General features: G+C 44.6%; 1 protein-coding gene across 1 annotated transcript in view; it reads left to right on the forward strand.

Annotated features, from left to right (window-relative positions):
- INTS4 (integrator complex subunit 4) overlaps positions 1-27,075 on the forward strand; it is a 347,032-nt gene that overhangs the window by 298,196 nt on the left and 21,761 nt on the right. The window contains exons 21-22 of the mRNA XM_085623249.1: positions 10,764-10,907; positions 25,515-25,635. Coding sequence (XP_085479375.1) covers positions 10,764-10,907; positions 25,515-25,635 — 265 coding nt within the window. The remainder of the gene's footprint in view (positions 1-10,763; positions 10,908-25,514; positions 25,636-27,075) is intronic.

The raw sequence follows: 27,075 nt of genomic DNA on the forward strand, positions 1-27,075 counted from the left end.
TTTCGAGCCTATCCTCCCGAACCGCAAATCTGGGAAATTCGGGCTATGATACCGATGTTCCAGCCTCTATCCCGGATTTCGTTGAGAATGACTCTGAGGCTCCTGGGCCTCATGGCCTCCTGCATCCTGCTGGTGGATCATGCCAAGTGGCATATGCAGGCTCTGCAGTGGGACCTGAAGTTCCAGTGGGCACAGCATCAGGAGAATCTGTCTGATGTCATCCAGATCTTAGCGGAAACTGCACATCTGTTGCAGTGGTGGCTCATGAACCAGGATTGAGTCAATGGTAGATCCTTCTCCCTTCCCCAACCAGATTTCACAGTGGTGACAGATGCATCCCTCATGGGATAGGACGGCCACATGGGAGAGGCAGAGATCAGAGGCCTCTGGTCTCTGGCGGAGTCCGGGCTCCACCTCAACCTTCTAGAGCTCTGGGCGATTCATCTAGCACTGAAGGCATTCCTTCCTTCTATCAAGGGAAGAGTAGTGCAGGTGTTCACAGACAACACTTCCGCCATGTGGTATTGCAACAAACAGGGCGGAGTGGAGTCAAGGACCCTCTGTCAGGAGGCCCTTGGTCTCTGGAATTGGCTGGAAAATCAAGGCATGTCCCTGGTGGTTCAACTCCTGGCGGGTTTTCTGAACACCAGGGCAGACAAACTCAGCTGCCGGTGCTTGATGGATCACGAATGGCGTCTTCACTCGAAGGTGGTGCAAGGTCTCTTTCAACAGTGGGGAGAGCCTTGTTAGATCTATTCGCCTCCGAAGAGAACACATAATGTCAGCAGTTCTGCGTGTTGGAATTTCCAAGGCGGCACTCGCTAGGCGAAGCTTTTCGTCGCAAGTGGAGCTGCGGTCATCTATACGCCTTTCCGCCTATACCACTTCTGCCCAGAGTGCTGAACAAGATCAAGCACGACCGGGCCCAAGTAATTCTTGTGGCTCCGGACTGGGCACGAAGAGTCTGGTATCCCGAGCTCTTGAACATGGCCATCGATCCTCCGATCAGACTACCCCTTCGGGAGGATCTTCTGTCGCAGCAGCAAGGAACGTTCCTCCACCCAAACCTTCTCCAGCCTCCATCTCCTTGCGTGGAGATTGAGCTGACAGTTGACTTCCTCCTGAAGTCTGTAATATTATCTTTGCAGCCAGGCATCCCTCTACTAAAACAGTTTACGCCTGGAGATGGAACAAATTTGTGGCATGGTGCGCAGCAAAGGCTGTGAATCTCCTTTCTGCCCCCCTTTATGTGGTTCTCCTCTTCCTGCTTTCTTTGGCCCTGCAGGGCTCTGCTCTGGGCACCCTCAAGGGCTATCTTTCGGCCATTTCGGCCTTTCTTCACCTTCCTGATCAGCCTTCTCTTTTCAAGTCTCCTATTGTAAATAGTTTCCTTAAGGGCATTACTCACCTGTTTCCTCCTATTCCTTTCATAATGGCCCAGTGGGACTCAAACCTTGTTCTGACTTACCTTATGTGTGCTCCCTTCGAACTGCTACATAATTGTCCTCTCAGACTCTTGACCTTAAATACAGCTTTTCTCGTTGCCATCACCTCTGCATGCAGAGTGAGCTTCAGGCTCTTACTTCCAAGCCTCCTTTCCTTGCTGTTCATCTGGACAAGATTGTCCTTCGAACTTGACCTTTTCTTCCCAAAGTGGTTACCTCCTTCTACATAAGACAGACCATCACTTTGCCCACCTTCTTCCCGCCCCGCATCCTTCTGAAAAAGGAGGAGAGGCTCCACCGTCTGGATCCAAAACATGCACTCTCATTTTATCTGGATCGCACAAAACCATTCCGGATGGATGATCAGCTCTTTGTTGGCTATGTTGGCGCCAAGAAAGGTCGGGCCGTGCAAAAAGAAACCATCTCGTGATGGCTCGTTCTTCGCATTAAAATGTGTTATTCCTTGGCGAAAAAGGAACCTCCAGTAGGGTTGCACACCCATTCCACCAGGGTGACTGCAGCCACTACTGCCTTGGGATGTGGAGTCCCCCTTCATGACATCTGACAGGCAGCCACGTAGGCTTCACTGCACACGTTTACTAAACATTACTGCCTGGACAGCCAAGTCCGTAGAGACGGCTCCTTTGGCCGCTCCGTTCTTCAGGACTTCTTGGTGGGAACTTGGTTCGCAGATCCACCTTCAGGGTTGGTATTGCTGGGGTATCTATCCTGAGGTAAGGAATCCAAAACTAATAGTCTCTTTCAGATGAACAAGTTACTTACCTTCGGTAACGATATATCAGAAAGAAACATAAATTAGTTATGGATTCCTTACTGCCCCACCCATCCTCCCCATTCTGCGAACTGACTTCTAGAGTTATGGACTCCCTTTCTGGGCCCTAGTTTTATGCATCAGTTGTCAGTGTCTTGTATGGCTCTGCGCTTCTGGCGTGGAATGTTGTGTAAAGAACTAACGTCAGCGCGCAGGGTCGGCGTCTAATTAGATACTGCAACGTCATTCCGGCGATCACGACACCAACGACTAACGGGGAGTCGACCGACACACAGGGGTATTGCTGAAGAAAAATTCTCCAGATCCAGTCTGATGCCTGGGGGTAATTCTAAGGTAAGGAATCCATAACTAATATGTGTCTCTTACAGATAAATTGTTATCGAAGGTAAGTAATTTGATTGTATAGGCCAAACCGCACCACTCTCTAAAATGGTTGACACACACCAATATGGTGCAAGGCAGGCCTTTAGCAGACCCGGTCACCCATGTGACCATTACTTTGGACACCTCTCTCGAGAGCTGGGGTGCTGAATTAGACCACCACAAAATACTGGGGCAATGGCTCACACAATATCAGAATCACCATATCAATTTTCTGGAGCTTCTAGCTATAAAACTCTCTCTCTCTCTCTCAAAGCTTTTCCTCAAATCATTCAGGGAAAAGAGGTTCTAGTCGGAACAGATAATGTGACCACCATGTACTACATAGAGAAGGTTGGCACACATTCACTGCTTCTATCATAGGAAGTGTAGATCATTTGGCACTGTGCACCACAAGATGCACAATATCTCCCAGGATTATCTAACAACTTTGAAGGTCACACCAACACCACCACATGCGCGAACTCAGCCCAAACATCCTTCAGACATACTTAAGGAAGTGGGGCGTTCTGCATATAAATCTATTCGCAACAGCAGAAAATGCAGAATGCCCAAACCTTTTCACAAGATACCCACAATCTGTTGGGAATACCCTATGGATCAATGTGTATGGGTATTGCTTACACTTTTCTACTTCTCCCGCTGCTTCCATTGGTCATTGGGAAGCTCAGGCAAACATTTCTCACCTTCACTCTAGTCACTCCATTGGTCTCCATTCTTATGTGAAGCACTGAAGCACACACTCTTAAGACTCTGACGTGGTAATTCGCACCCTAGGTGGCTGGGTGCTGTCACCATGTGAGCACCACCGTAAGGACTTCCTTTTTTTTTCCTCGCTTGTGATACTTGGAACTCACTCACTACCCAATACCTTTGATCTTGATGTGCAAGCTTTTAGTGTAGCCAACTGTTGTTTCTATATTTGAATAATTTGGATAATTTATATAATTTGTTTATATATGTTGTACTCAACGGACTGCATCCTCCTCGGCGACCTCAATTTCCACCTGGACAACCACAACACCTCATCCCTACTGGAGAACCTCGCCACCATCGGACTTAAACAACTGGTCACCTCTCCGACCCACTCAGCAGGACACACGCTCAACCCCATCTTCTCTGCAAGCAACAACATCTCCGTCAGCCACACCTCAGAGCTACATTGGACCGACCACAACTGCATCCACTTCTCCTTCACTAAACCCATCCGTACACCACCACTCCGACTGCTATCCTCGTAGAGCTGGAACAAGGTTACCAAAGACCAGCTCGCCACCTTCCTTAGCAGAACCTCCCTCAGCAGAACCCCGAAACAGACATCCACGGACGCCAACGCCTCGGCACGCAACCTCCATCTATGGATCTCCAACTGCACCAACACACTGGCTCCCTTGGGGAAACCTCAGGCAAGCAGCCCTCCAAGAAAGCTAGCTGGTTCTCTACCACCCTCCAAGAGTCCAGGTGCACCTGCAGATGGCTTTAGAAAAGATGGAGGAGCAGCAAGATCTCGACAGACCATGCAGCCTTCAAAAGCGCCGTCACCGCATACCACCGCCTCATCAGAACAACAAAGTAAACAGCCATACAGGAACGCACCAACACAGACAACGGCAAATAACTTCACCGTGGTCAAAGAATTTGCTAAACCTAGCACGGAGACAGCAGACATTCCCCACTCCCAAGACCTCTGCGACAACCTCTTCACCTTCTTCCACCTGTAGATCAAGGAGATCTACAACAGCTACGACCCACCTGCAACCACCGCACCCAATGGCTCCAGACCCCTGCACACTCTTCCCAACAGGCTCACCCTCAACTCTGACGACCCCCTCAGGATCATGAAGAGTATCCCCTCAGAACCCCCTCGGATCACTACCCTCACTACATCTTCAATAGAGCCGACACCTCCATTGCCCTGAACTCTGCGGCACCATCAAATGCTCCATCAAGTCCGCCACCTTTCCTGAAGACTGGAAACATGCAGATATCAATCCCCTGCTGAAGAAACCCTCTGCCGACCCGACGGACCTCAAGAACTACCCATCTCTCTGCTTCCCTTCCCAGCCAAAGTCATTGAGAAGGCCATCAACGCCCAGCTCTCCGAATTCATCGAAACAAACCACATCCTGGACCTCTCCCAATCGGGCTTCAGAAGCAACTGCAGCACCAAGACCGCACTCTACACCACCACAGAGGACATTTGAACCCTCCTTGACCGAGGCGAAATGGCAGCCCTCATCTTCCTGGACCTCTTGGCCGTCTTTAACACCATCTCTGCGCAAGACTCCACGACACTAGCATCCGTGACAAAGCCCTAGAATGGACCTGCTCCTTCCTCATTTATCCAACAGAGAGAGTCCGACTTCTACCATTCTACTTGGAACCCACAGAGATCAGCTGCGGAGTGCCTCAGGGCTCCTCCCCGAGCCCCAGCCTCTTCCACATATACATGCGGTCTCCTACTGCTGCTGTATATCGGAGCATTGTTTCTGTATGCTGCTATCTTCGTAAAGGTTCTTTTACATCGCCACCCCTTTTCAAAATGGTATATTGGATTGTATATTGTTTTTAGCCACTTCGGTGTTTTTAAACTATTTAAATCGCATTTTACATTCTAATTGTATTTTGTTTAGTGTGCTCTCACCTCGCTGTCTGGCTTCCCCGTTCCGCCACGGTTTGTACCGATTGCTGCGGAGGGAAGACCAGTAAGATTACATTTTGTTCAGGCCCTCACTTCCGCCCAGGTTGACGCCCAGGTTGTCGCTCTAGTCTCCAGCTGCTCCTACTTAAGGGCAGGCTGGAGAGGAAGCGCAGCAGACGCGCGCAGCGGGCGCGCCGCTGGCGCGCCTAAGGCAAGCCCGTCTGCGCCCGTCCACGCCTCGCCCGGGCTTAGGGCCACTACCCCAGGCCCGTTGTTAGTAGACAGGGACACGATAAAATACTCAGGGGATAATCTTCGTGCCCTTCGCCAGCACAGGAGTAGGGCATGTGTGCTGTTCCCCTGTGAAATGCCCCCTAGTATAAAGGATTTCCAGTGACCTGAATGTTTAACTAAAATTATGAGGACCACCCGGACCTTATCTAACTCTATAAATATACGGAACAGTCTAGCCCCGAAATCCATTGGCTTCCAGCTAGCCCTCATTAATGCTAGGTCACTGATTAAACATAAGTATGAAATTACAGATTTTATCATTGACAATAAACTTGACATCCTGTTCGTTACGGAAACATGGGGTGATCCATCCTCTGATTCGGATTTCAATATTGCAACCCCCCAGGGGTACAAAGTTGTTAGACAGGATAGACAACTTAAAAAAGGGGGAGGGCTTGCAATTATCTATAAGGATATATTTAACATCCTCTGCGCCTTCATACCTACTCCAGACTGTGAGGCACTACATTTTAAAATCTTTTTTGATGACCAAATACCTTTCAATGGTATACTAGTCTACCGTCCTCCTGGCCCTAGAAATAGCTTCCTTACTACTATTCACTCACTATTAGAGCTAGGGCTCCATTCGGAATTTTTTACTCTCCTAGGGGACATAAACTTTCATCTGGATCTTCCAGAAGAGAGAGATACACGCGAACTCCTTGATACCACTATAGGATTAGGGCTTCAGCAGATTATACATCAACCTACGCATATTGCAGGCCACACTTTAGATGGACTTTTTACCAACAACACAGCCATCTCTATGACGTCTTTACTCCCTCTGACTTGGACTGACCACCATGCTGCTTTAGTCAGTTTTAACCTGACTCGATCCTTAGCCGTCAACTCGGCCAGCAGTAAGACTCTTGGTAGAGCATGGCATAAAATTGACCATAGCTCTTGGTGGCCAAGCTAATACAAAGTCAACTTGCTGTGATCCGGGAAGCAGAAACCTCAGCTATAAACTATACGGCATGGCTAGAATCTAACTTTGCAAGGAAAGCCCCGACACTAGTTGTTAATAAAAACAGGAAAAGTCCATCGGCCCCTTGGTTCTCAGAGGCATTACGACTAGAAAAACAAGCTTGTAGGCGAATGGAAAGAAGATGGAGAAAAAGCTATGATAAAGTTGAGAAGGAAATTTATAAAGCCACTTTAGCTGACTATAAGAAACATTTAATTGCAGAAAAAAGTCTGTTTTATACCACCCAAATTGAAGGGGCTGGTACGTCTAGTAAGGAACTCTTTAAGACGATTAAGTACCTTATTTCTGCACCCAATGACGTTTCTGCCAACTCTAACCAAGACTTTTGTAACGATATTGCTAGCTTTTTTAAATCTAAGGTAGAGCAAATGTATTAACAATTCTCATATAGTGATGCTACTCAGGGCGTGTCACTTACACCCGCGCATAAAGTGACTTTTGTAGACTTCTCCCCGACCTCCCCTGACCAACTATCTTCTCTTCTTTTTTCGACTAAATCAGGATCCCCGGAGGACCCTTGCCCCCCCAGAATTCTCAGAAGCATCAGTTCCATTATTTGCCCTATACTTACCAAAGTGTTTAACCAGATGCTATTACAAGGACTCTTTCCTTTAATTTGGAAACAGACTTGTGTTCTCCCTCTTTTAAAAAAAAAACGAATCTAGATACAGCTGATCCTGCCAACTACCGTCCTATTACTAGACTTCCCGTTCCGGCTAAAATCTTCAAAAAACGGCTTAACACTGAACTTTCCACCTTTATCATGGAAAACAAAATTCTGGATCAAAGTCAGTTTGGCTTTAGAGCTGGACATAACACTGAGACGGCCCTAATAAAAACTACCGAAGAGATTCGAAAATCTCTGGATGCTGGGGGGTCGGCAGCCCTTGTTCTTCTGGACCTGTCCGCGGCATTCGATACCGTGGACCATACGACTCTGATTAACCGTTTAAAAGCTATTGGGATAGGTGGAAGGGCCCTTTCCCTTTTAAAATCATTTCTTTCGGATCGAACACAAACTCTGCATCTGGGTAATTTTAAATCAGCTCCTTTTATTTTGCCATGTGGGGTGCCACAGGGATCCTCGTTGAGCCCCACGCTTTTTAATATTTATGTCTCAGAATTAGCCTCTTTGATTAGAAGTTATAACTTATGTCCAACCTCTTACGCCGACGATACCCAGTTGGTCATCTCAGCAGTGGATAAAGATATTAACTATTCCACTAAACTCCATGACTGTATGGTCTCACTAAATGACTGGATGGGTAGGCACTGCCTCAAGCTGAACTCGAGCAAAACGGAGGTGGTGCTTTTTGGGAATCTCTCCCCTCAGTGGTCACCTGCCTGGTGGCCACATAAGCTGGGCATAACTCCCATACCGGTGGCTAAGAACCTAGGGATTATCGTTGATGACAAACTGAATATGAAGTCCCAGGTTTCTAAGGTGGTTTCGTCCGCATTCCTTACTATGAAAATGGTTCGGAAAATTCTGCCTTTCATTCTGACGAACACCAAAAAAATTGTGATGACTTCCCTGGTGCTGTCTAAATTGGATTACTGTAATGGATTATACATTAATATCCAATCCAATTTACTTAGAAGGCTGCAGGCAGTACAGAACGGCAGCCAGGCTGGTCCTTGATATCCCTAAATTTCAGTCTATTAGTACAGGCATTGAGAAACTACATTGGCTTCCAGTTGGCCAGAGGATCAAATTCAAAGCGCTTTGCACGGCCTTTAAAGCCCTGCAGGGAGAAGGACCACGTTTTTTGATGGATCTGTTTCAGTGGTACTCTCCTAATAGAGCGCTTCGCTCAGCAAATGCTTTCCTGATGCTCACCCCCAGAATTAAAAGGATTTGTTGGGGGGGAAGGAGTTTCAGTTACAACACCATCAAGGAGTGGAATGCTCTCCCGCTCCCCCTCAGGAAGTCCTCCTCCTTGTTAGTGTTCAGGAAATCGCTTAAAACATGGCTTTTTAGTAATTAGTTCTTTTACTTAGTTATGGAGACCGTGAGCGCCTAGACACCTTCGGGTAGTAGTGCGCTTAATAAATTGTCATAGCATAACATACATGGCCCGCTTAAAGCCATAGTTTGAAGCCACAGACTCAATATTGTCTCGTACGCTGACGACACACAGCTGATTCTCCCCCTCACCAAACTAACAGCCGCCAAGAGCAACTTCCACAACGGGTTTGAAGGCAGTCATCACCTGGATGAAGGACAGCTGCCTCAAGCTCAAGTCAGACAAGACCAAAGTCCTCATCCTGGGGTCCACTGGCTCTGCCTGGGATGACTCCTGGTGTCCCACAGCGATTGGACCCCCCCCCCACCCCACCATACCCACGGACCATGCACTAAACCTCGGCATCATCCTGGACTCCTCGCTCTCAATGAACCTCCAAATCAACGCCGTCTCATCCGCCTGCTTCGGACAATTTTAAAGTGGATCCCCACCGAGTCCAGGGGAACTGTCACCCATGCGCTCGTCAGTAGCAGATTTGACTACGGCAACGCACTCTACACCGGCACCACCCAGAAAATCCTAAAGAAACTGCAGAACATCCAGAACGCCTCCGCCAGACTCATCCTGAACATCCCATGCAACATCAGGAGTATACTAAGCATGTTACTGTACAGCACTACATGCTGTGAACAGTTGCTTAGAAGGCATTATATATATATATATATATATATATATATATATATATATATATATATATATATATATTCATGTTGCAGACCTTTAATCTACAGATTGAGAATGTGGTCTAGTAATGCACTGCAGCCTATTATGGTTCAGTTATGTTAAGTCCTGGTTCTATAAGCTGAACATGCAGGAGCCCTGGGACAATCCACAATCCATCTCTAAGGGAGCGGTGCATCTTTTGAACCATAAGCACTATGTACCTATGGTTTAGCCTCTCTTTCCATTAAAAAGCCATTTTTCAATTTGATTATAATTTTTAATTCTGTGGGCGGATTTGCATGAAATTTAGCAATCAACTAACTCAGTCAGCTAAGTTATGGCACACCACATTTTATGAATATTAATCCACAGGAAAAAAGTTAAGGCTAGGGGTTAGAAAAGTGTATAATTTCCTATTTTACTAACTAAAGGAAATTTTGCTGAAAGATTCCGAAAAAATTGCTGAACTGATTTGTACAAAATTTGCCATGAAATTAGAACTTCACCCAGAAAGCATGCCTATTTTTGATTTGATGTAAATCAGGTTAGTAGTTTTGAGATGTTTATGTTTAAAACGCTGCTGTGAGATTTAAAGGGTTAACATTTTTGTATATTGTCAGTCGAAAAGACATTTGTTAATTTACTTATAACTTAATCAACATAGACTCATCAAGGGCGGCAGAGCATTCAAGGGGTGGAGGGTGTGAAAGAAGTGTTTATCTGCTAATAAATTTGGCACTGTAAGATTAATCACATGAAATTTGGAAGATGTTTATCAGGATTATCTTATTTCAATTTTTGAGCCGATCTTTCGGAAGTGGGGTGGTCAGTGGTAAATGGGAGGGCAATTAGAGTTTCAGTCTCCAATAACATTCGTGCTGTTTCATTAATCTCTATTGTGAGCAAGCACATTATGCCTGGTGTAAGGCCAGGCAAGCCCTGCAACCAACCATCGCACACCATTGGGTGGCCACAGAGCCTGGTTATAGGCCATGTACAGAGGGTAGGGAATCGGTCCTGACCCTGCACCAGTTCCTCTCAGTGGACAGCTAAAGGCTGTTGGCCGCATAAATTCGGCACCCACGATTGGGGTGACAACCAAGCCTAGCTTTTGGCCATGTACAGAGGGGTTGAACATTAAGCAAATCATAGAACAATTGACTTTTAGTAAAACAAAGACAGTTAAATAGAAAAGCGATTGCTTAAATTTGTCAAATCTGTGAAATTTACCTGTTATGGTTAGTAACGCACACAACATAACTCGCACCACCTGACATGCGCAAAACACCAATTTGGCAAGGGTACAAAATCAAACATAGGAGTGATCAAGAGAACAGCTTGACACTACAGCAGGTGACATATGTAATGGCAGTGTTTTGTGTGTTTAGCATAACTTCATAACATGTGGAACAGAAATGATTACCAAGTTTTTCTTGCTGTTCTGGCATATTCTCAGTATGGGATCGCATCAGCTGTAAGAACCTGATGGGTACAACTTTGTAATATCTGTATAACCTCTCTGTTTTTTCAGATCCAGAGAGCAACTGCAACAATTATTGAACCTACTGGTGAATCCGATTGTCCTTTAAGGTTTACTTCCGGTTTGGTGGTAGCACTAGATGTCGATGCTACTCTGGAACATGTTCAAGATCCTCAGAACACGGTGAAGGTGCAGGTATGAATTATTTGTATGTTTAAAAGAAATCTCGAATTTCTAAAAAGTTTTGCGAAATGAGAAACTGTGTAATTGTGTTATTAATTTCTATCATTTTTCTGTAGAGCACTGGTTGTGTGAAGTTTGGGGTGTGATGTACACATTGGTTTGTTGTTTTATTTTTCTTCTCTGAAGCATTCTGACCATCTCTTAATATAGGGAGCATGTGTATCTTAAAATCCTAATTTTTAAATGAGATTTCCATTTATAGTCATTACAATTTGAACTCACTCTCATTATTTGACAATATTTGGGATCCAGAGCACTTTTACAAAGAGAAGTTATTTGATTTCTCAGCCGCTTACTCCCTGGACAGTCTCAATCCTTTAAGGCATTTTCTGTTCCTGACTCATGACTAACATGTAGCACACAAACCATCAATAGCTGACAAATTTGCAGGTTTCAAAATGCAGAGTTGCTCTCTGTCCAGACAGTGTCTCAGAGGTTATGTCACAGACGGTAAAGTACTGTTGGTGCTAGGAGCTAGTTTATAATTTGCAGTGAGTGCTACTTTCGGTGACTCATGTTGTGTGGTGTCCATACAGTGTTCTTTACAAAGATCGCAGCTAAGCAAGTTGAAGTGCAAGGCTCCCCAAATATCTTTGTAGGTCGTGTGGCAGAGTACTTACATAATCATCTTTTCTAGCTCTTCTACAGATTAGTTGCTTTAATCCAATCTCTGTTTTGGATGGAAGCCAAGCCACCCATCCATGGCCAGGCACCATTTTGCTTTCAGTAAGCAAGTGCTCAGCATTTCCAGAGAACTGCTTTTATATACCGCAGCAGTGCAACCAGTGGAGTCTGGTGTGCCAGCAGTCCTGTCATAAGGAACAGAGACTCACACAGCTCAGACGAGTACTTTGCTACTGCTCGGCATGTCCACGGGTAAGTGAAGGAATCCCGCCTCCTTTGTATAGGAGCGACAGCACCTCAAATCTTCCCCCAATTCTCTTCCTACCAAGCCTTTTGAAGTGTAGTAGATCCTGTGCAGAAATTTGTAGTAAATGCCTGTTGTTAAAAGATATTTCTACATTGTGTGCACTGCAGCACACCCATTGTCTATTAGTAACCTGCACATCTAAGTACGTTTTCCACTTACTCATGTGCTTGATGTCACGTCATAGTCATCCTTATTTTGTAGTCTGGAAACTTTGTGTTGTCTGGTAGGAACAGTTATAACATGAATAAAGGTAAGGACAAGGGGAGGTTATTGAGGGTGTGCTAAAAATTTGGTTTGGCAGTAGGTGCCTAGACAGTTGTAGTGGAAGGTATCTCGTTGTTAATTTGGGAAGTGAGAGCTGTTATTTGCGATTGTAAAAATTTACCTTCAGAGACTAAGCCTCCTAATGTGTTATGATCTAAATTTACCAACTGGCTTTTTGGCTTTTTTTCCATGGATGGGAAAATAGAAGGATTCTCCTGAACCATCAAAGCAGGAGAGTATAGGATACCAATACCTCTCACTTTATTTAGTTTGTGCCACACCCAGCCGGTGTAGCCCACTGGGTCATAACTACCAAGGTTTCTTTTGCCAAGATGTTCCATTATTGTGTTGAGGGTGTCTCTTTTATGCAAGATCTCTTTCTACTACTAAATGAGGCAGAAATGGCAGTGGGTGGACCTGTAAAGAGAATAATGGGCTTGTGTTGAGAGGTAGGGCTTTTCAAAGCGGGCACTGTGAAGCCACCTAGATTGTGGTGGTGTTAATCTGCCTCATTGTGTGATTAATCATGAGGTATTTCAGGTTAGTGAAGAATGTTGGATCAGTGGGTAGGGGATGTTAGGAAATAGTTAAAGTGTTGGCAGTACTCTCAATTTCATTAAAGCTATTTTGACGAATCCAGTGGTGTGCATGGTCTGCTATTTTGGTTTACATAGCACCATAATTGTCTTTAATAGCATGTTGCACTTATCTATGCACATAAATGGCACAGTATTTGATTGATAATGAGCACCATTGTGTTTTGCTTGTTTTTCCCTCCCTGAGTGAACCATTAAATTGATGTACCCACGTATATTGTTGGCAAGGTTAGGTAAGGGAGATCTTTGACAAATAATAATATATTGTCTGCATATATTAGCAGTAGCATTTCATGCGAATGGAGAAAAGTCCCCATGCTGAGTGGTGATAGTGGACACAAATTGTGCTGATTTTGATGTGTGTGTTAATGTGAAGTAAAATCCATTTTTGGAGACTGAAGTATTTCCTCCAGAATCGGTATTTGCATGCTATTTTGTGCCTTTGAAAAGTGTCTTTAACCTGCCCATTACTCCAAAAATATTAGAGGTAATTACATTTCCCCCACCTCCAAAAATCTGGAGATCTTTCCATGGTTACCACTGCTCTTGGTTTTTACCTCAATTGAGTTGTTATGCAGCTAATTTTGATCCCACTTACCTGCAGTTTTCTAGTGTTATTGTTGGAGGTATTTTCCTCCAGGGTGAAGCTGGAGTTAGCAACTTCATTTTACTTCACTGACCAGTATTGTGATAATTTCACTGAAGGAAACTAGTTATATCTTTGTCATTTGTGTATTTTATCATAGAATACCCATTTGTCAACATGGCAGCAATAAGAGCAGCTTTGTGGAACAATGTTTTACATCTTGTGCAGAGACAATTGCCTATTTGGTCTGCTGACGTTTGGTGCTTTATTATAGCCAGAGCCACTGGAATTAGATGGCAGGAGAGGGACAAATTATGTCGCAGGGTTGAGTATATTATGCGGCCAGAATATGCCAATTATGCCTGCATAATGCAGCACATTTTGTAATAGTATTGCTTCATTATTTGGTCATTTTTAGGTAGAGCCTCGGCAGTGCTTGCACTGTCTGCAAGACCTGTTGTATCTCTACTGTGCTCTTTTGGCAATCCCAACGATTGCCAATGGTTCCTCCTTGAGCCATTCAGAAATGCTGGCTTTCCATAGGCCCATTGCTCTCAATTGTCCCTCCTTTGGGTGCTTGGATGAGCCCAGGCAATTTCTCTAAGTGATGGTTTTGGGTGGCCATCCCACGCTTCCTCCTGCAGAGCACGCGATGGCTCCTCCTCCCTCTGGGCATCGCAGCCTAGGTTATTATTTACTTCCTGCCACGTCCGGCCCCTCGCTGCTTCTATGAGTTGCAGACCCATGGAGCCACAAGCACTACAACGCTTTTAGTCACAGCTTTCGCTTCAGAAGCAGTAAATGTGGAAGTTATTTATTTTCCAACCTTCCATTACCTGAGCATCTGCTGTCAAATGCCTCGTGGTGCTCGCTTGCTTTCTCACATTAATTTTTTTATGACAGCAGTTCAAGGAGCGGATATAGCTTGCTTTGAAACTCCGCCCAGGAACGACATTGATCTGCCCTCACTAGAGCGTGCTTTGTAACTCCACCCATAGTTGGTATCAGAGATGGGCCCCCAAACAGGCATGCAGACAAATAGCCCCCCTAACCTTTGAGGGCAGCCACTGCATCAGGCTCCAGTCTCTTCATTACGAGACCTGAGAAGCTCTGACGTTTCCTGTTAGAAGTATTGACTGGCCTTAATGTGGTTGCCTCTGAGGCGGCGGGCCGTGGTCGGTGCGCCCTCCTAATGTCCAGCTTCCGTGTGAACAGTGTTTATTTTATAGCGTATACCTTAATACGTTCATATCAACTTTACTTTGTTTCATGTTCATTCAGAGATGAGTGTCGTTTGAACACAAGTGACAAGTGGAATTTTGTTCAAACCTGTTGGACATAACATGTTCAGGCCGCACTCCCGCTGGGTCTCTTCTTCTTGTCTTGCTCGCAGCATCAATAAACTACTGTGAAGAACTAGAACGCTGTCTGAACCAGACACTGTGATGAAACATAACTTTGCTGCTTGTAGAAATATAGGACAAGTTGATTCGGAAAATGGGAGCGCTCAGCTGCACCTCCCTGCAATCAGAAGCCACTAGATTTCTGGTCGTTCACATTGTTCTCTGCTACATATTTGCTGCGTATGATGCTTAATTAGGCGACATGAGATAATACATCCATTTCAAAGATGTTGCTTAACAGGTGTAATGTAAAAAGTACCGAAATTATGCGTGGTTACGTTCACGTAATGGACATTTCAATAGGGCCTAAGGTTAGTTTAACAAAAGGAGAAGGGAAAAGCTTAACTGGCCATTCATTTTCTGTACATTCCAGGTTGGTATCAATTCCATCTAGCAGGATCCATAGTCTTCAACACTTTTTAATTTAACATTACGAAGGTTAAGCTCTCCTTTTAGCCTGCTGCTTTGCCTTTTCAAATAAATTAACTTCAGCATAACTGATTTGTCAAACAATTCTCTAAACAGAAAATTGTTTCTGTTTTCTTCCTGAACCAGGCTTTTCTAGCAGCAGCTTTAAGAATGATTTATTGCCAGCAGAGTTCACAGGCCAAAAATGTAAACAACTCTGACATGCTTTGCTTTTTACTCCACAAATCCGACTGGACACATTTTCAACATTTTGTAATGGTTGCTAGGCAAGCCCTTCTGAAATATCGACAGAACACCAACTCCCTACCGAGGACTTAACTGGAACCTTTAAAATAGGTTCATAAATAACAATACACTTCATATGTTAAACTGTCGAAAGAGAAATGGAGATAATTAATTGCACTTCTCTTTTAACAAAATCGGCACCAAGGAGATGATTGACGGAGCGCTGAAACTTTTCAGACACTCACCCCCAGTCACAGATCTGGGTTGAATCCATCATCGTTCTTTAGCTCACTTCGCCACCCCAGTTCAGACCCAGCCATACGCAAATCAGTCTTGACCCTGTTCCTCATGGGAACAGTCCAGCCCGAAGTGCCAAGCCAGGTCTTCCCTGGACCGGAAACAAGCATCCTTGGACCGGTTTCGGGGTAACATCCCTCATCAGCCAGGCTAGCTTGAATCCAGTGGCAAAGTGAGCAAAGGACCCACGTCAGGGCATACCCTGCCAACTTAAGGCAAACAAATCAAACACAAGGAGATGATGGACGGAGCGCTGAAACCTTTCAGAAACTCACCCCCAGTCACAGATTTGTGTTGAATTCATCCTCGTTCTTTAGCTCACTTCACCACCCCAGTTCAGACCCAGCCATATGCAAATCAGTCTTGACCCTGTTCCTCATGGGAACAGTCCGGCCCAAAACTGCCAAGCCAGGTCTTCGCTGGACCAGAAACAAGCATCCTAGGACCGGTTTCGGAGTAAAACCCCTCAGCCAGGATAGCTTGAATCCAGTGGCAAAGTGAGCAAGAGACCCATGTCTAGGCATACCCTGCGAACTAGTGGTGATAGTGGAGCATGACCACAAGTGGCTCTATCACAATCATCAATAGAATTTGTGAAAAACAACCACCTCATCCTGTAGGGGCTTTGATCAGTGCAGCTAGTGTTCCATTAATGCAAATGTGGGCCTTAGGTGTGCATATGATTGCTTTAAGCACCCAAGCATATCCCTCCTCAGCCCCAACTGCTCCAGGACCATAAATAGAAAAGTAAACTCTAATGAATCAAATGCCTTGGTGGCCCGTAAGAAAACAGTAACTTCATTTACCTACAGCATTACCTAGTCCATAACCGAAAATAAAGTTCAAAGCTTCTGAAATGCAATAAGAACAAGCATTTGCAATGCAATTGGTCTCACATTTATGAGAGTTTGAGCTATTGGCATTGTAAATGACAAAGCCTTTTATTTATGTGTTGTTTTTAAAACCGATAAATAAAAGGCATTATCGTTTCCAATGCCAATAGCTTAACTCCCACAAATGCGAGACCTATTGCATTGCAAATGAGTGCTATATATGTTTTTTTAAAAGCATTAGGAGAGAGTGTGACGCAGGCAGGACAAATCTATTTGAGAAAATAGTGCTCGGAGGCTGTAATTAAAGCCTACGGAGCAACAACAACACGGAACAGGGGGGGTTGCTATGGGAAGTTACAAAATGAGACAAGGCGGTACTAAGGAGGGACTACTAAGCCTTTTGACCAATGAACAGCCACATTTTACAGTGGACAATGACAAGCCAATGAAAAATGTGGGCGGAGCTTCACATCCGTACTTCAATACAGCATGCCTCGCATAACATGCGCTGCCCATGCTCGACCTAAAAAGGTATCCTTTTGAACCACATGTACCTCCAGAGCAAAGGGCTTGGCACAGTGGAAATTAAGATTTGAGCACTAGGGGCATTTATCTGTAGGCAGCTAATCAGTGCTGTAGTGAATGCAACACCCCTGTCAGAGTACCAATGCTGCCATTCCTTATCCATTTGTAGATCTTTCTGTCTGTGATAGACAGCACTTATGCGTGATGCAGAAGTTAATTACATTCTATTCCTCCGAGAGTACCTTGTTTTGGTTACATACCAATAATGAAATGCAGAAGACCAGATGAAAGTGGCAATAGAATCCTTGAAAGCAGTACACCTTGAGAGATTTTATTTATGGATTTATTTACATGGTTTTTTTAAGCTACAGACCAAGCCTCATGGGGTTGTGAGCACCGTACAGAAATGTCTAAATAACAAGAGTTGTTCAAGATGCTTGCCCTGGATCAGATTTCATCCCAACTCCATCCTATTAATAGGACAGTGAAATAGGACTAGATATGTTCTATAGACCCTAAAAACCATTTTGCTTAAAATATTGGAATTTTCCTTCAGTTAGTGGCATTTAAGAGCTATAATCAGTACTAAATAATGTATTTTATCCTGAAATCTCCATCACACGCTTTCTCAAAGTGCATTGCAGTAGTGGCAGCTCACTTCAGATAAAAAAAAATATTAATCTATCCCTGCTGGCCATATAATCTGGGTGAGCAAGAAGGTTAGTGTAGGCCTGATGGAACTCTGAGCTCAAACCTCTCTCACCAGGGATTTTCAGAGAACTAATGACAGTTAATATTGTCTTTGGTCAAGTTGACATCAACTGGTTCTCATTGTTACGGGAAACAAGGGTATTATTAAGCCTATGTGCTCATTTTGACAAAGATAGAGGTATTTTCAGTGTATAGTTATTCATGAAATGGGCGGAAGCAATCATTAATCTTGGTCTGTGATAGGAAACCTTGCCGAAATGTGAGATACCCTGTCATCTTGAAAGATTTTTATTTTTAATGTAAGTCATTCTCAGTTTCAAAATTCTATTAAATCCCAACTTTTTTTTCAATGAGTGTCCGCTTGACAGGAGTAAGAAGAGAGAGTACGCCAAGGTCTCTTTCCTGTTCAAGGTGGACATCCTAGAAATACAGACCCCTTGGATGTACCATCCCATTCTATCATCTCTGTGGTACCAAGACACAAATATTATTAAATCAACTTTTGCATAAGGAAGAATGGTTACATTCAAACAGACTATGGGGTACATGCAGGCAACCTAAATCGAAAAAGTATTAGGAGGTTAATATGAGAGAATCCAAAGGATCCGCAAGAGAGTCTTTGTATGTGACCGGAGATATTCTCATGACAATCCACAGAACACATCCGCAAAATAGGTTACTAATTTATGTAAATATCGTCTCCTCATAGAGCAGTATGGTGACCAAAATCATAAAAAATACTGTGTCCCGGTGTGGTGTACAAGTACATAAATAGTTGTTAAACTTCAAACAGGAGGAAAATGTTAGAATACTTTAAAAAGCTATCCCTGCCCAACCTCATCAAGTTAACTAGGGGTCAGATGTGCTGCTACCATGCATAATAAGACATTACTTATGGGAGAATTATGCTCCATTTCCAATTACAAAGCAGTGCATACATTTCCATCACAACTGTGAGCATAGTGTATGCTATCTAAGTTCCAAATAATGTACTTTCTGTAAGGATGGCAACCAGGGATGCTAGCACATGGATTAACAAGCACAGACCACTTAATCAGCTTAAATGTGTTATCATAATGTGCAGGGGTCATCAATTGACAATACATTAAAACATTGAAACCCTGAGTAAGGCCATCACAGTAGCTCCTCCTCTGGCTTAACTCAAGTAAATTTGGCAGCATTATTCACAATCAAAAATAAACTACTTAGATTTGACATCCATTATTTTAAAAAGTTCTTACAGAAAACTAAGTTAGCCCAACTGTTAAATGCTCGTTTTTTTGTGTTTTTGTTTTTTAAATAGCCTTTTAATGAATCCAAATGAAGCTGCCACAAAAAATTCTCTAAAAAGGAATGCTGTTTTTGAGAGGTTGGGTGACATGTTTGTGAGGCTGGAGAAGATGCTGAAAGTGGAGCACTGTGAGACAATTACCCTTTTCGTTCATCTTCATTTTTTGGCTGAATCTTCATTGTGGTTTTGAACTCTGTGCACTGCTTTATAGTCTTCCCTGTATGTGCTCGGACCTCTAAAATTGGGAAATTGACTAAACCCATATTTTCCAGTTGCATTGAAAGTTACATGTCAGATGTGGACGGCAGCATCTACTGGGCGATTCAGTAAGCTGACAGCAAAACATAACTTCAGACGTACATAGGCAGCTTGGCATCTGCAGCTTTTAAACCTGTAGGCAGACCTGTCAAATAGACCTACTGACAGGAGGTAAATCCTGCTTTTAAATATTAAGTATGTCACCATTATGTAAGCCTTGTAGCCCACAGGGTAGGGTGTCCGGTATTTAGGATTGGAACATGTAAGAATTTAATGTTTGTATGTTGCTATAGAGATTAGCCTCCAGAACCTATTATCACTATTAAGGCTAATGCATATTCTCTGAAGAAAAAACCTAAAGTACAGTTAATGTGTTAATCCCCTATCTTTGGATTGGAGTGAGTTACAGAGATGTTCAACACTTATTTTTAATTTTTATTAAAAATCCAGCGTAATAGTGAAGTTAGATTCTGATTAATGCTTCTACCTGCAGATTCCTCACATTAGGATATTTCCCAAGCGCCAAACTGGATCTTAAGGTTTTTCATAACAGTGCTCCTGTGCACCTGTAGGTGGCGCTGTGCAGTTCTGCACCGGTCCCATACCGCCCAGAAGTGATGGAGCGAAACCACATTTGTGCGCCATCCATGGGTAGTGACGTCAGTTCCTTTTTTCTATGCATTTTGATGAAGATCCGGAGCTCTGCTCCCAAAATTGTCGGTTTTCTTACAACTTCCAGAATTAATACAGTAAGTTAGGGACCAATGTCCTCACCGAAAACAACAGGATTCAATTCATGCCCTGACATCAGGAAGCAGTTGGCAGCCACAGATTTGCAAGAGGTGTGTCTTTGATGATTGGGCTTGGGACACAACTTCCAAGTAATGTGATAAGTGCGCTCTTAGGCATCAAAAGGCCTTTGAAGACGAGAAGGCAATGCTGGACATTACTAAGCACAAGAGGTAGTCCCACTCCAAGTCACGGCCTCGGTCCTATTATCGGGGCCTTTACCACTCCACTTCTTGCTCAAAGTCTTCTTGTAAGTCCAACTCCAAACAAAAGTATAAACAAAGCAAAGCAGGACTCGACCCCATTCTGCCACTCTGACTCCAAGTAGTAGGTGCAAGGGCGCCAAGATGAAAGCTACACACCAACAATTTCCCTGGTTACTGAGACAATTCCCCAACTAATCACAGGACCCCGTTGACACCGGAGCACATTAAAGACCTGTGCTGGCATGATTTTGGGCCCTAAGGACATTAGGGGCCGTCAGTTGTGTTACCACTAGTGGGTCCTTCCCCTGCTCAGTCTGCCAAAATTGGACTTGTTACTGGGCCTATCCTGACTCTGTACTTCAACGCAATTTGTTATTTGTCAGTGGAACCTTAACTTGGTTTTGACATTTCACATGTGCCCTTCAGGCTGCTGCATAGCTGCTCACTGTGTCTTCTGACCTCATTGCTATAGCATCAGCTGGACACAAGTGAACTTCAGGCACTTTCAGTGCAGTCTCCCTACATCAACGTTTTCCCCATACAGATTGGTGCTGAGGACTCTGCCCCCTTCTTACCAAAAGTCTTGACTCCCTTCTACGTTGGGGAGACCATCACTCTGCCAGCATTCTTTGCTTGAAAGCCCTTCTTTGCTCAAAAACGTTTACATTGACCATACCAAGGACCATTAAGTGGACGATCAACTTTTTGTGTGGTTTGCTGGAGCAAAGAAAGTGTAGGCAGTCCAGAAGAAGACCTTGTAGAGGTGGATAGACTTCCGTATTAAGATCTGCTATCCACTGGCCAAGAAGCAACCTCTGGAATGTCTGAGAGTCCATTCCATCAGTGCTAAGGCTGCTACCACTACAATGGAATGCAGAGTGCCTGTCCTTGACACCTGCCAGGCTGCAATGTGGGCGTCAATGCATACGTTGGCGAACAACTCTAAGGGGTATTGGGCTTAGCGCAGGCTGATCCTAAAAAAGGGTCGAGGGCCACAGTCAGTGTCTTGAATGGTTCTGTCGTCAGTGGACAGACCTAAGCCCAGTAGTGTCCCGTATAACTGCAAGGCGCTACTCTAATGGTCTGGATTTGCCACAACCAACTCAAGAGCCCTGAGCATCAATGCCACTGATGCCAGAATAGGAGCCAATAGTCCTTTTGGACACAGAAGCAAATCCGCCACGACCCCCACCAAAGTTGCAACCTCCTTACCCTTTACTTTTTCAGATTCTGAGATATTTCCTATACATGGCAGACTACCTGTCCCAAATGATACTTTAATTTACAAATTATGATGATGAAAATCTATTTGTACTACAATTTACAAATTATGACGATGAGAATCTACTTCTGAACCTCCTTGAACCCAGTAGCCTGAAAACCTTCGCTGACACTGTCCTCTATTCACTGACTACTAGCCCATCACCGGAAGAGGCTGCCTCCTTTACCATGGTCATTCGGAGAGCAGCGGAGGTCTAAAACCAATAACTACCTTCTACTTAGGTCAAGAAAAAAGGCTAAACAGAGGTCCTGCAGACCAGGCAGATCTTATAGGAACCCTTCTGCCTTTTAATGGGGTCTTCATTGATACACTGCCGGGCACCTGGGCAGAGCCAGGATTTTGCCTACCAGTTAATAGGCATATGGCTATGAGACACAGGCCTGTCCCTGAAGACCCAGGCTTTCTTCTGGAACATCCACGCCAGAGAATCTGGTGGTCCATACCCCTACCACAAGGCTCTACCCTAACGCTTTTAAAAATCACCCCACCAGATAGGAAGTCGAAATGCTTGGAGACTTTTTCCAAACGTATGTCTTCTACCAGCCTTGCCTTATGCTCTGTGAACTCCAGCTGCCTCCTGGGATGCTATTTGCACACGTTGTGGGACATGGTGGTGGAATTCTTGCCAGCAGTCCCAGATCGCCTTAGAATTAACCTTCAATAAATCATACATGATGGTGAGGATGCAGCTAAGTATGTCATACACTCGGCCCTGGACACTACTGACTGCTTGGGTGGGGCAGGCAGGACCAGTGTGGTTCTTCATCACTATGGTTGGATTCTCTCAACAGGGTTCTTGAGCAACATACAACCATCCCAGGGGCTTCAGAAGAGAGTTCCAGCAGAGGCCATGCCAAACATTGCCTCAGCAATAACAGACCTCACAGGCCTTTTAAGGCAGAAGTCAGAGATTTGACTGCCAGCATCCGAGCCCCCAAGTGCAACAAACTACCCAAACCCCTGCACCTCCCTCCCCAGCTGCCGCAAAACTACTTTAATTTGTCCTTGGTGGCGCAAGGGGGTTTGGTAGGAGGTCGGATCACCTTTTTTCCCTCCGGTGGCAGTGCATCACATCAGACAAATGGGTGCGCAATATTGTCCAGAATGGATCCATCTTTCCTCTCCGCCCTTCGAAACATGCCTCCTACACAACAACGCCTCACGGAGGACCACTTGTCCGTGCTGCAAGAGGGAAGTTCAAACATTCTTGAAAAGGGTGCCATAGAGAGGGTGGTGGTATCAGAAGTCGGGACTGGTTGTTACTCCCATTATTTCTGGTACTGAAGGAGAACCGAGACCTCATCCTCTGAACTTCTTCCTCAGGAAGGACAAGTTTAGGATGCTCATCCTGGCCCTAGTTCTGTTTGCTCAAGACCCTAGAAATTGGATAATGGCATTGGATCTGCTGAGCGTCTATTTCCACATCCTAGTCTTTTAGTCACAGAGGCGTTGCCTGTTTCAGGTAGGTAACTAGCACTTTCAGTTCTCAGCCCCCATTCGGCCTCACCAGTATGATTCGGTTCTTCACAAAAGTGATGGTTGCTGCCCTCCTTCAGAGGTGGAGCATACCAGTCTTCCCATTCTTTGACGACTGGTTGCCGAAGGCAAATTCACCTTCAGAAAGCTGTGGTCCACCTCCAGACAACTGACATGTTAACATTGCTGGAATTTTCCATGAACGTGCCGAAGTCATTCCTAACTCCTTCAGAGAAGCTCCCCTTCATTAGAACCATCCTGGATACAGTGCTTTTCCAAGCCCTCAATCCGTCTCAGTGAGCTAAGATCCCAATGTTTCAATCCTGGACCTGGATCTCGTAGAGCGCCTCTGTGGTTTCTTGGCCTCTTGCATCCTGATTGTGGACCACACCAGGTAGCCTGTGCTGGCTGTGTAGTGGAATATAAAGTCTCAGTGGGCACAGCACCAAAGGAACATGTCGCAATCCATCCTGACATTGGAGGAGACTGATGGAATGAAGGTGGAACAGCAGCAGACGCCTCTTCCTACACCATCCAGAGCTAACAATTGTGTTGAATACATAATTTCTAGGTTGGGGAGGTCAACTAGGAGAGATGAGATCAGAGGCCTTTGGTCTCCGGCAGATACCCGCTTCCACATCATCTGGTTGGAGTTGCTGGTGATTTGCTTGGCACTAAAGGCTTTCCTGCTTTCCATCAAGGGGAACAGCTGAATGGTCTTACAAACACCATCACTGCCATGTGGTACTGCAAACAAGCAGGGCAGGGTGGGGTCATGGGCCCTGTGCCAAGAGGCTTTATGCCTCTGGAACTGGCTGAATCACCAAGGGATATCTCTATTGGTACACAACCTGGAAGGATCTTTAAACACCAGGGCTGACTCAGTCGGCGGTGCTTAGAGGATGACGAACGTTGTCTACACTCCGAGGTTTCACATGGCGCCTTAAACTATTGGGGAGAACCCTGACTCTATCTTTTTGCCAACGCTAAAAACATGCATTGTCCAACATTTTGCACATTAGAGTTCGAATGTCATTTCTCCCACGGAGATGCCTTTCAGTTAGACTGGAGCTTGGGACTCCTGTACGCCTTCCCACCACCACCTTTCCTGCTCACAGTTCTTAAAGAAGATGAAGAACGACAGGACCCAATTCATCCTAGTGGCTCCAGAGTGGGCCAGGAGAGTAATACCCAGAATGTTTAGCGATGAGCATCTGTCCTCCGGTCTAGCTGTCTCTTCGAGAGGATCTCTTGTCGCAGCTGCAGCAGCAAACATACTGCTTACACCTCAATGCTTGGTGATTGAGCTGTGACGAATGGCATCTTTGCAGCTGCAAACTGGTACACCTTACACCTTTCCACATATGTCAGTCCATTACCCTGCTGACATTCTTCACTCTTCATTTGCCCAAAGAGGAAGAGAGACTCCATCTCCCAGACCCTAGAAGAGCTCTGAGTTTCTATATTGATCGCACGAAGCATGACCGGATAGATGATCAGCCCTTTGTGGGTTTCTCTTGGGCGAAGAAAGGAAAAGCAGTATGGATTGTTCTTTGTAAAAAGATTTACTATGGTCTGGCAGAGAAACAGCCTCCAGAAGTCCTGTGGGCTCATTCTACCAGAGTCAAAGCGGCTGCCACCGCGCTGGTGTGTGACGTTCCTCTTTTGGACACCTGCCAGGCTGCAACTTCGATGTCAGTACACACAGCTTTACTGTCTAGATAGCCTGGTCTTGCAGGATGGGCACATTGCCCGTTAGGTCCTGCGGGACTTTCTGGTCTGAGCCGTTCCACAGACCCACCACCTGGGGAGGTACAGCTTTGGTATCTATTCACAATATTAGGAATCTGCAGTTAGAAATATCCATCAGAAGAGCAAGTTGCTTACCATTGATAACACCCTATCTGTTGGTCTTTTGGTTACTCTTTCAAACCGCAGATTCCTTACTGGCCCTCCTTTCTCCCCATTCTGTGAAATGGACTACTATGGTCCATGCGAAAAGATTCCAACTTATGAGATCTGTTACAATCTAATTCCTGAGGGATCCACGCCTGACAGTACAGGCAAGTATCAGAAAGAAACTTGTTGATGCGTGATGGTGGAGGTTAAATGGTGGCCCCAATATCCCTTCCGCAGCAGGACAGAGTCAATGCGGAGTCCCACGACCGCATATATGTGAGCGCAAGGGAATTGCTCAGAAAAAAATCTCCGGATCTAGTCTGGCACACGGTGAGGAATCAGAGATAAGATAGAGTATCCACAAGAAAGATTGCTACTGAAGGTAAGTAACTTATTCGTAGTAGCTACTGGTAAGAAGTACACATTTGTTGCTCTTGTTTTTACAGTTGCTAGCATAAACTTTGAGGCTTTGGGGTAACCAAGTTTGATGGTTAAATATATTAATGCACTTATTTTTTTAGTATGAATCAGTATTTAGTAATCTACTTTTTCTCGTAGGTTGTGTATCCTGATGGACAGGTGCAAGTGATTCACCCAAAGCCTTCAGACTTTCGAAATCCTGGTCCTGAAAGACACAGATTAATTACACAGGTTTATCTCTCACATACAGCTTGGACAGGTATATATTATTTGTATGCTGTATTATTAATTTTGAATAAACTGTTTACATTTTTTAAATATGTACTTTTTTCTTACTAACTTGTGTACACAAGCATCTCTTTTTCCCCCCGCAGTCTGAATGGTATTTTAGAGGGCAGGCCAAGCATGTGCCCAGGGTGTCAATGGAGGCAAATATATCACTTTCATTTATTTTGCCCCTGGCTTGGTGTGACATTCTATCTCTAGGGCCTCATACCACTCCTGCTGAAGGGATCACTTTGCATCACTATCCGATCATGCAGGGTTTATGGTTGCTGTCAAGAATAAAAAGGCTATAATGTACAGCTTCCCCAGATGTCAGAATCACATGTGCAATAGTTTAAAGCTCATCAACATCTGGCAGACGTGGAAATACTATTCTTTTTGTGAGCCGTAGCACTTGTGCCTTATCTCAGAAATGGGCATGGTTAGTACTGCATCCACTTTCTTTCTGCAGCGGTGGACTTCTTCCAATCTCCATCCAGATGTTCAAGATGCTGATACAGGCACACAAACGATAAGCTTTGCAGCCATATAACCACTTGTGTTATTTATGTATGTGATGGCTATTTTCACATCTTTCCCCAGACTCACAGGTTCCTTTCTCCTGTTGACCATGGGTGGTCAACATTGCCATTGAAAATAGCAGCCCTCTAATCTGAACACACCTTCAAGCATGTTCATAAAACTTCTAGCTATGGTGCCAGGCATCCTGGGGCTACAGATGTTCTTCTGCTACCCTTACTTTTACAATCGACTTCTAAAGACTTTCTTCAAAGCTACAGCCTTGCTCAACTTGGTAGAGGTGTTTTAATGCATAGGCAAAGTGGCCATTTGCCCAGGACCCTCAACTTCCATGGATCACCTGTGTAGTGAACATTCTCGCTACTGGGCCTCTGTCTGTTCTCTCTATTTCACAATCAAAACCACTCCTCTTTGTCTGTCTTCCTCTTCAGTTGACTCTGTCATCCCAGTGTCATCTCAAGTATTTTTGTGGTCCTGGTTAAGACTTTGCGTGACACTAGTTTTGAAAGTTTAACGTCTAACTCAAAATATTTGGCACCATGTGACATTGATGTAATAGGAAATGGACAATTAAATGTGAAGTTGTTCCAAGCAGGGACCCTAAACATATGCCTTGCAGAGCGCCCCCAAAATCCTTTAGTTGACACCGCAACTTGGTGTTACTCCCCCAGGTCAATTTGATCTGTTATTTTAACTGTGAACTTTGCAAAATCCTTCCAAATGCAGTTGCAGAACATTCATGTGATAGGAGACATCCTTTACATGGGACTGGCAGGAGTTTTCTATTCCCCAGCGACTAGAGGCTTTTTTACTGTGTTCCTAGTGCAAACATATACATCTTGTTTGTGTTCTTTATACTTTAATTGTTAACATGTAGCATGTTCTTTCATTCCAA

The sequence above is a fragment of the Triturus cristatus genome, chromosome 8, assembly GCF_964204655.1.
Source record: "Triturus cristatus chromosome 8, aTriCri1.1, whole genome shotgun sequence".
Classification (NCBI taxonomy): domain Eukaryota; kingdom Metazoa; phylum Chordata; class Amphibia; order Caudata; family Salamandridae; genus Triturus; species Triturus cristatus.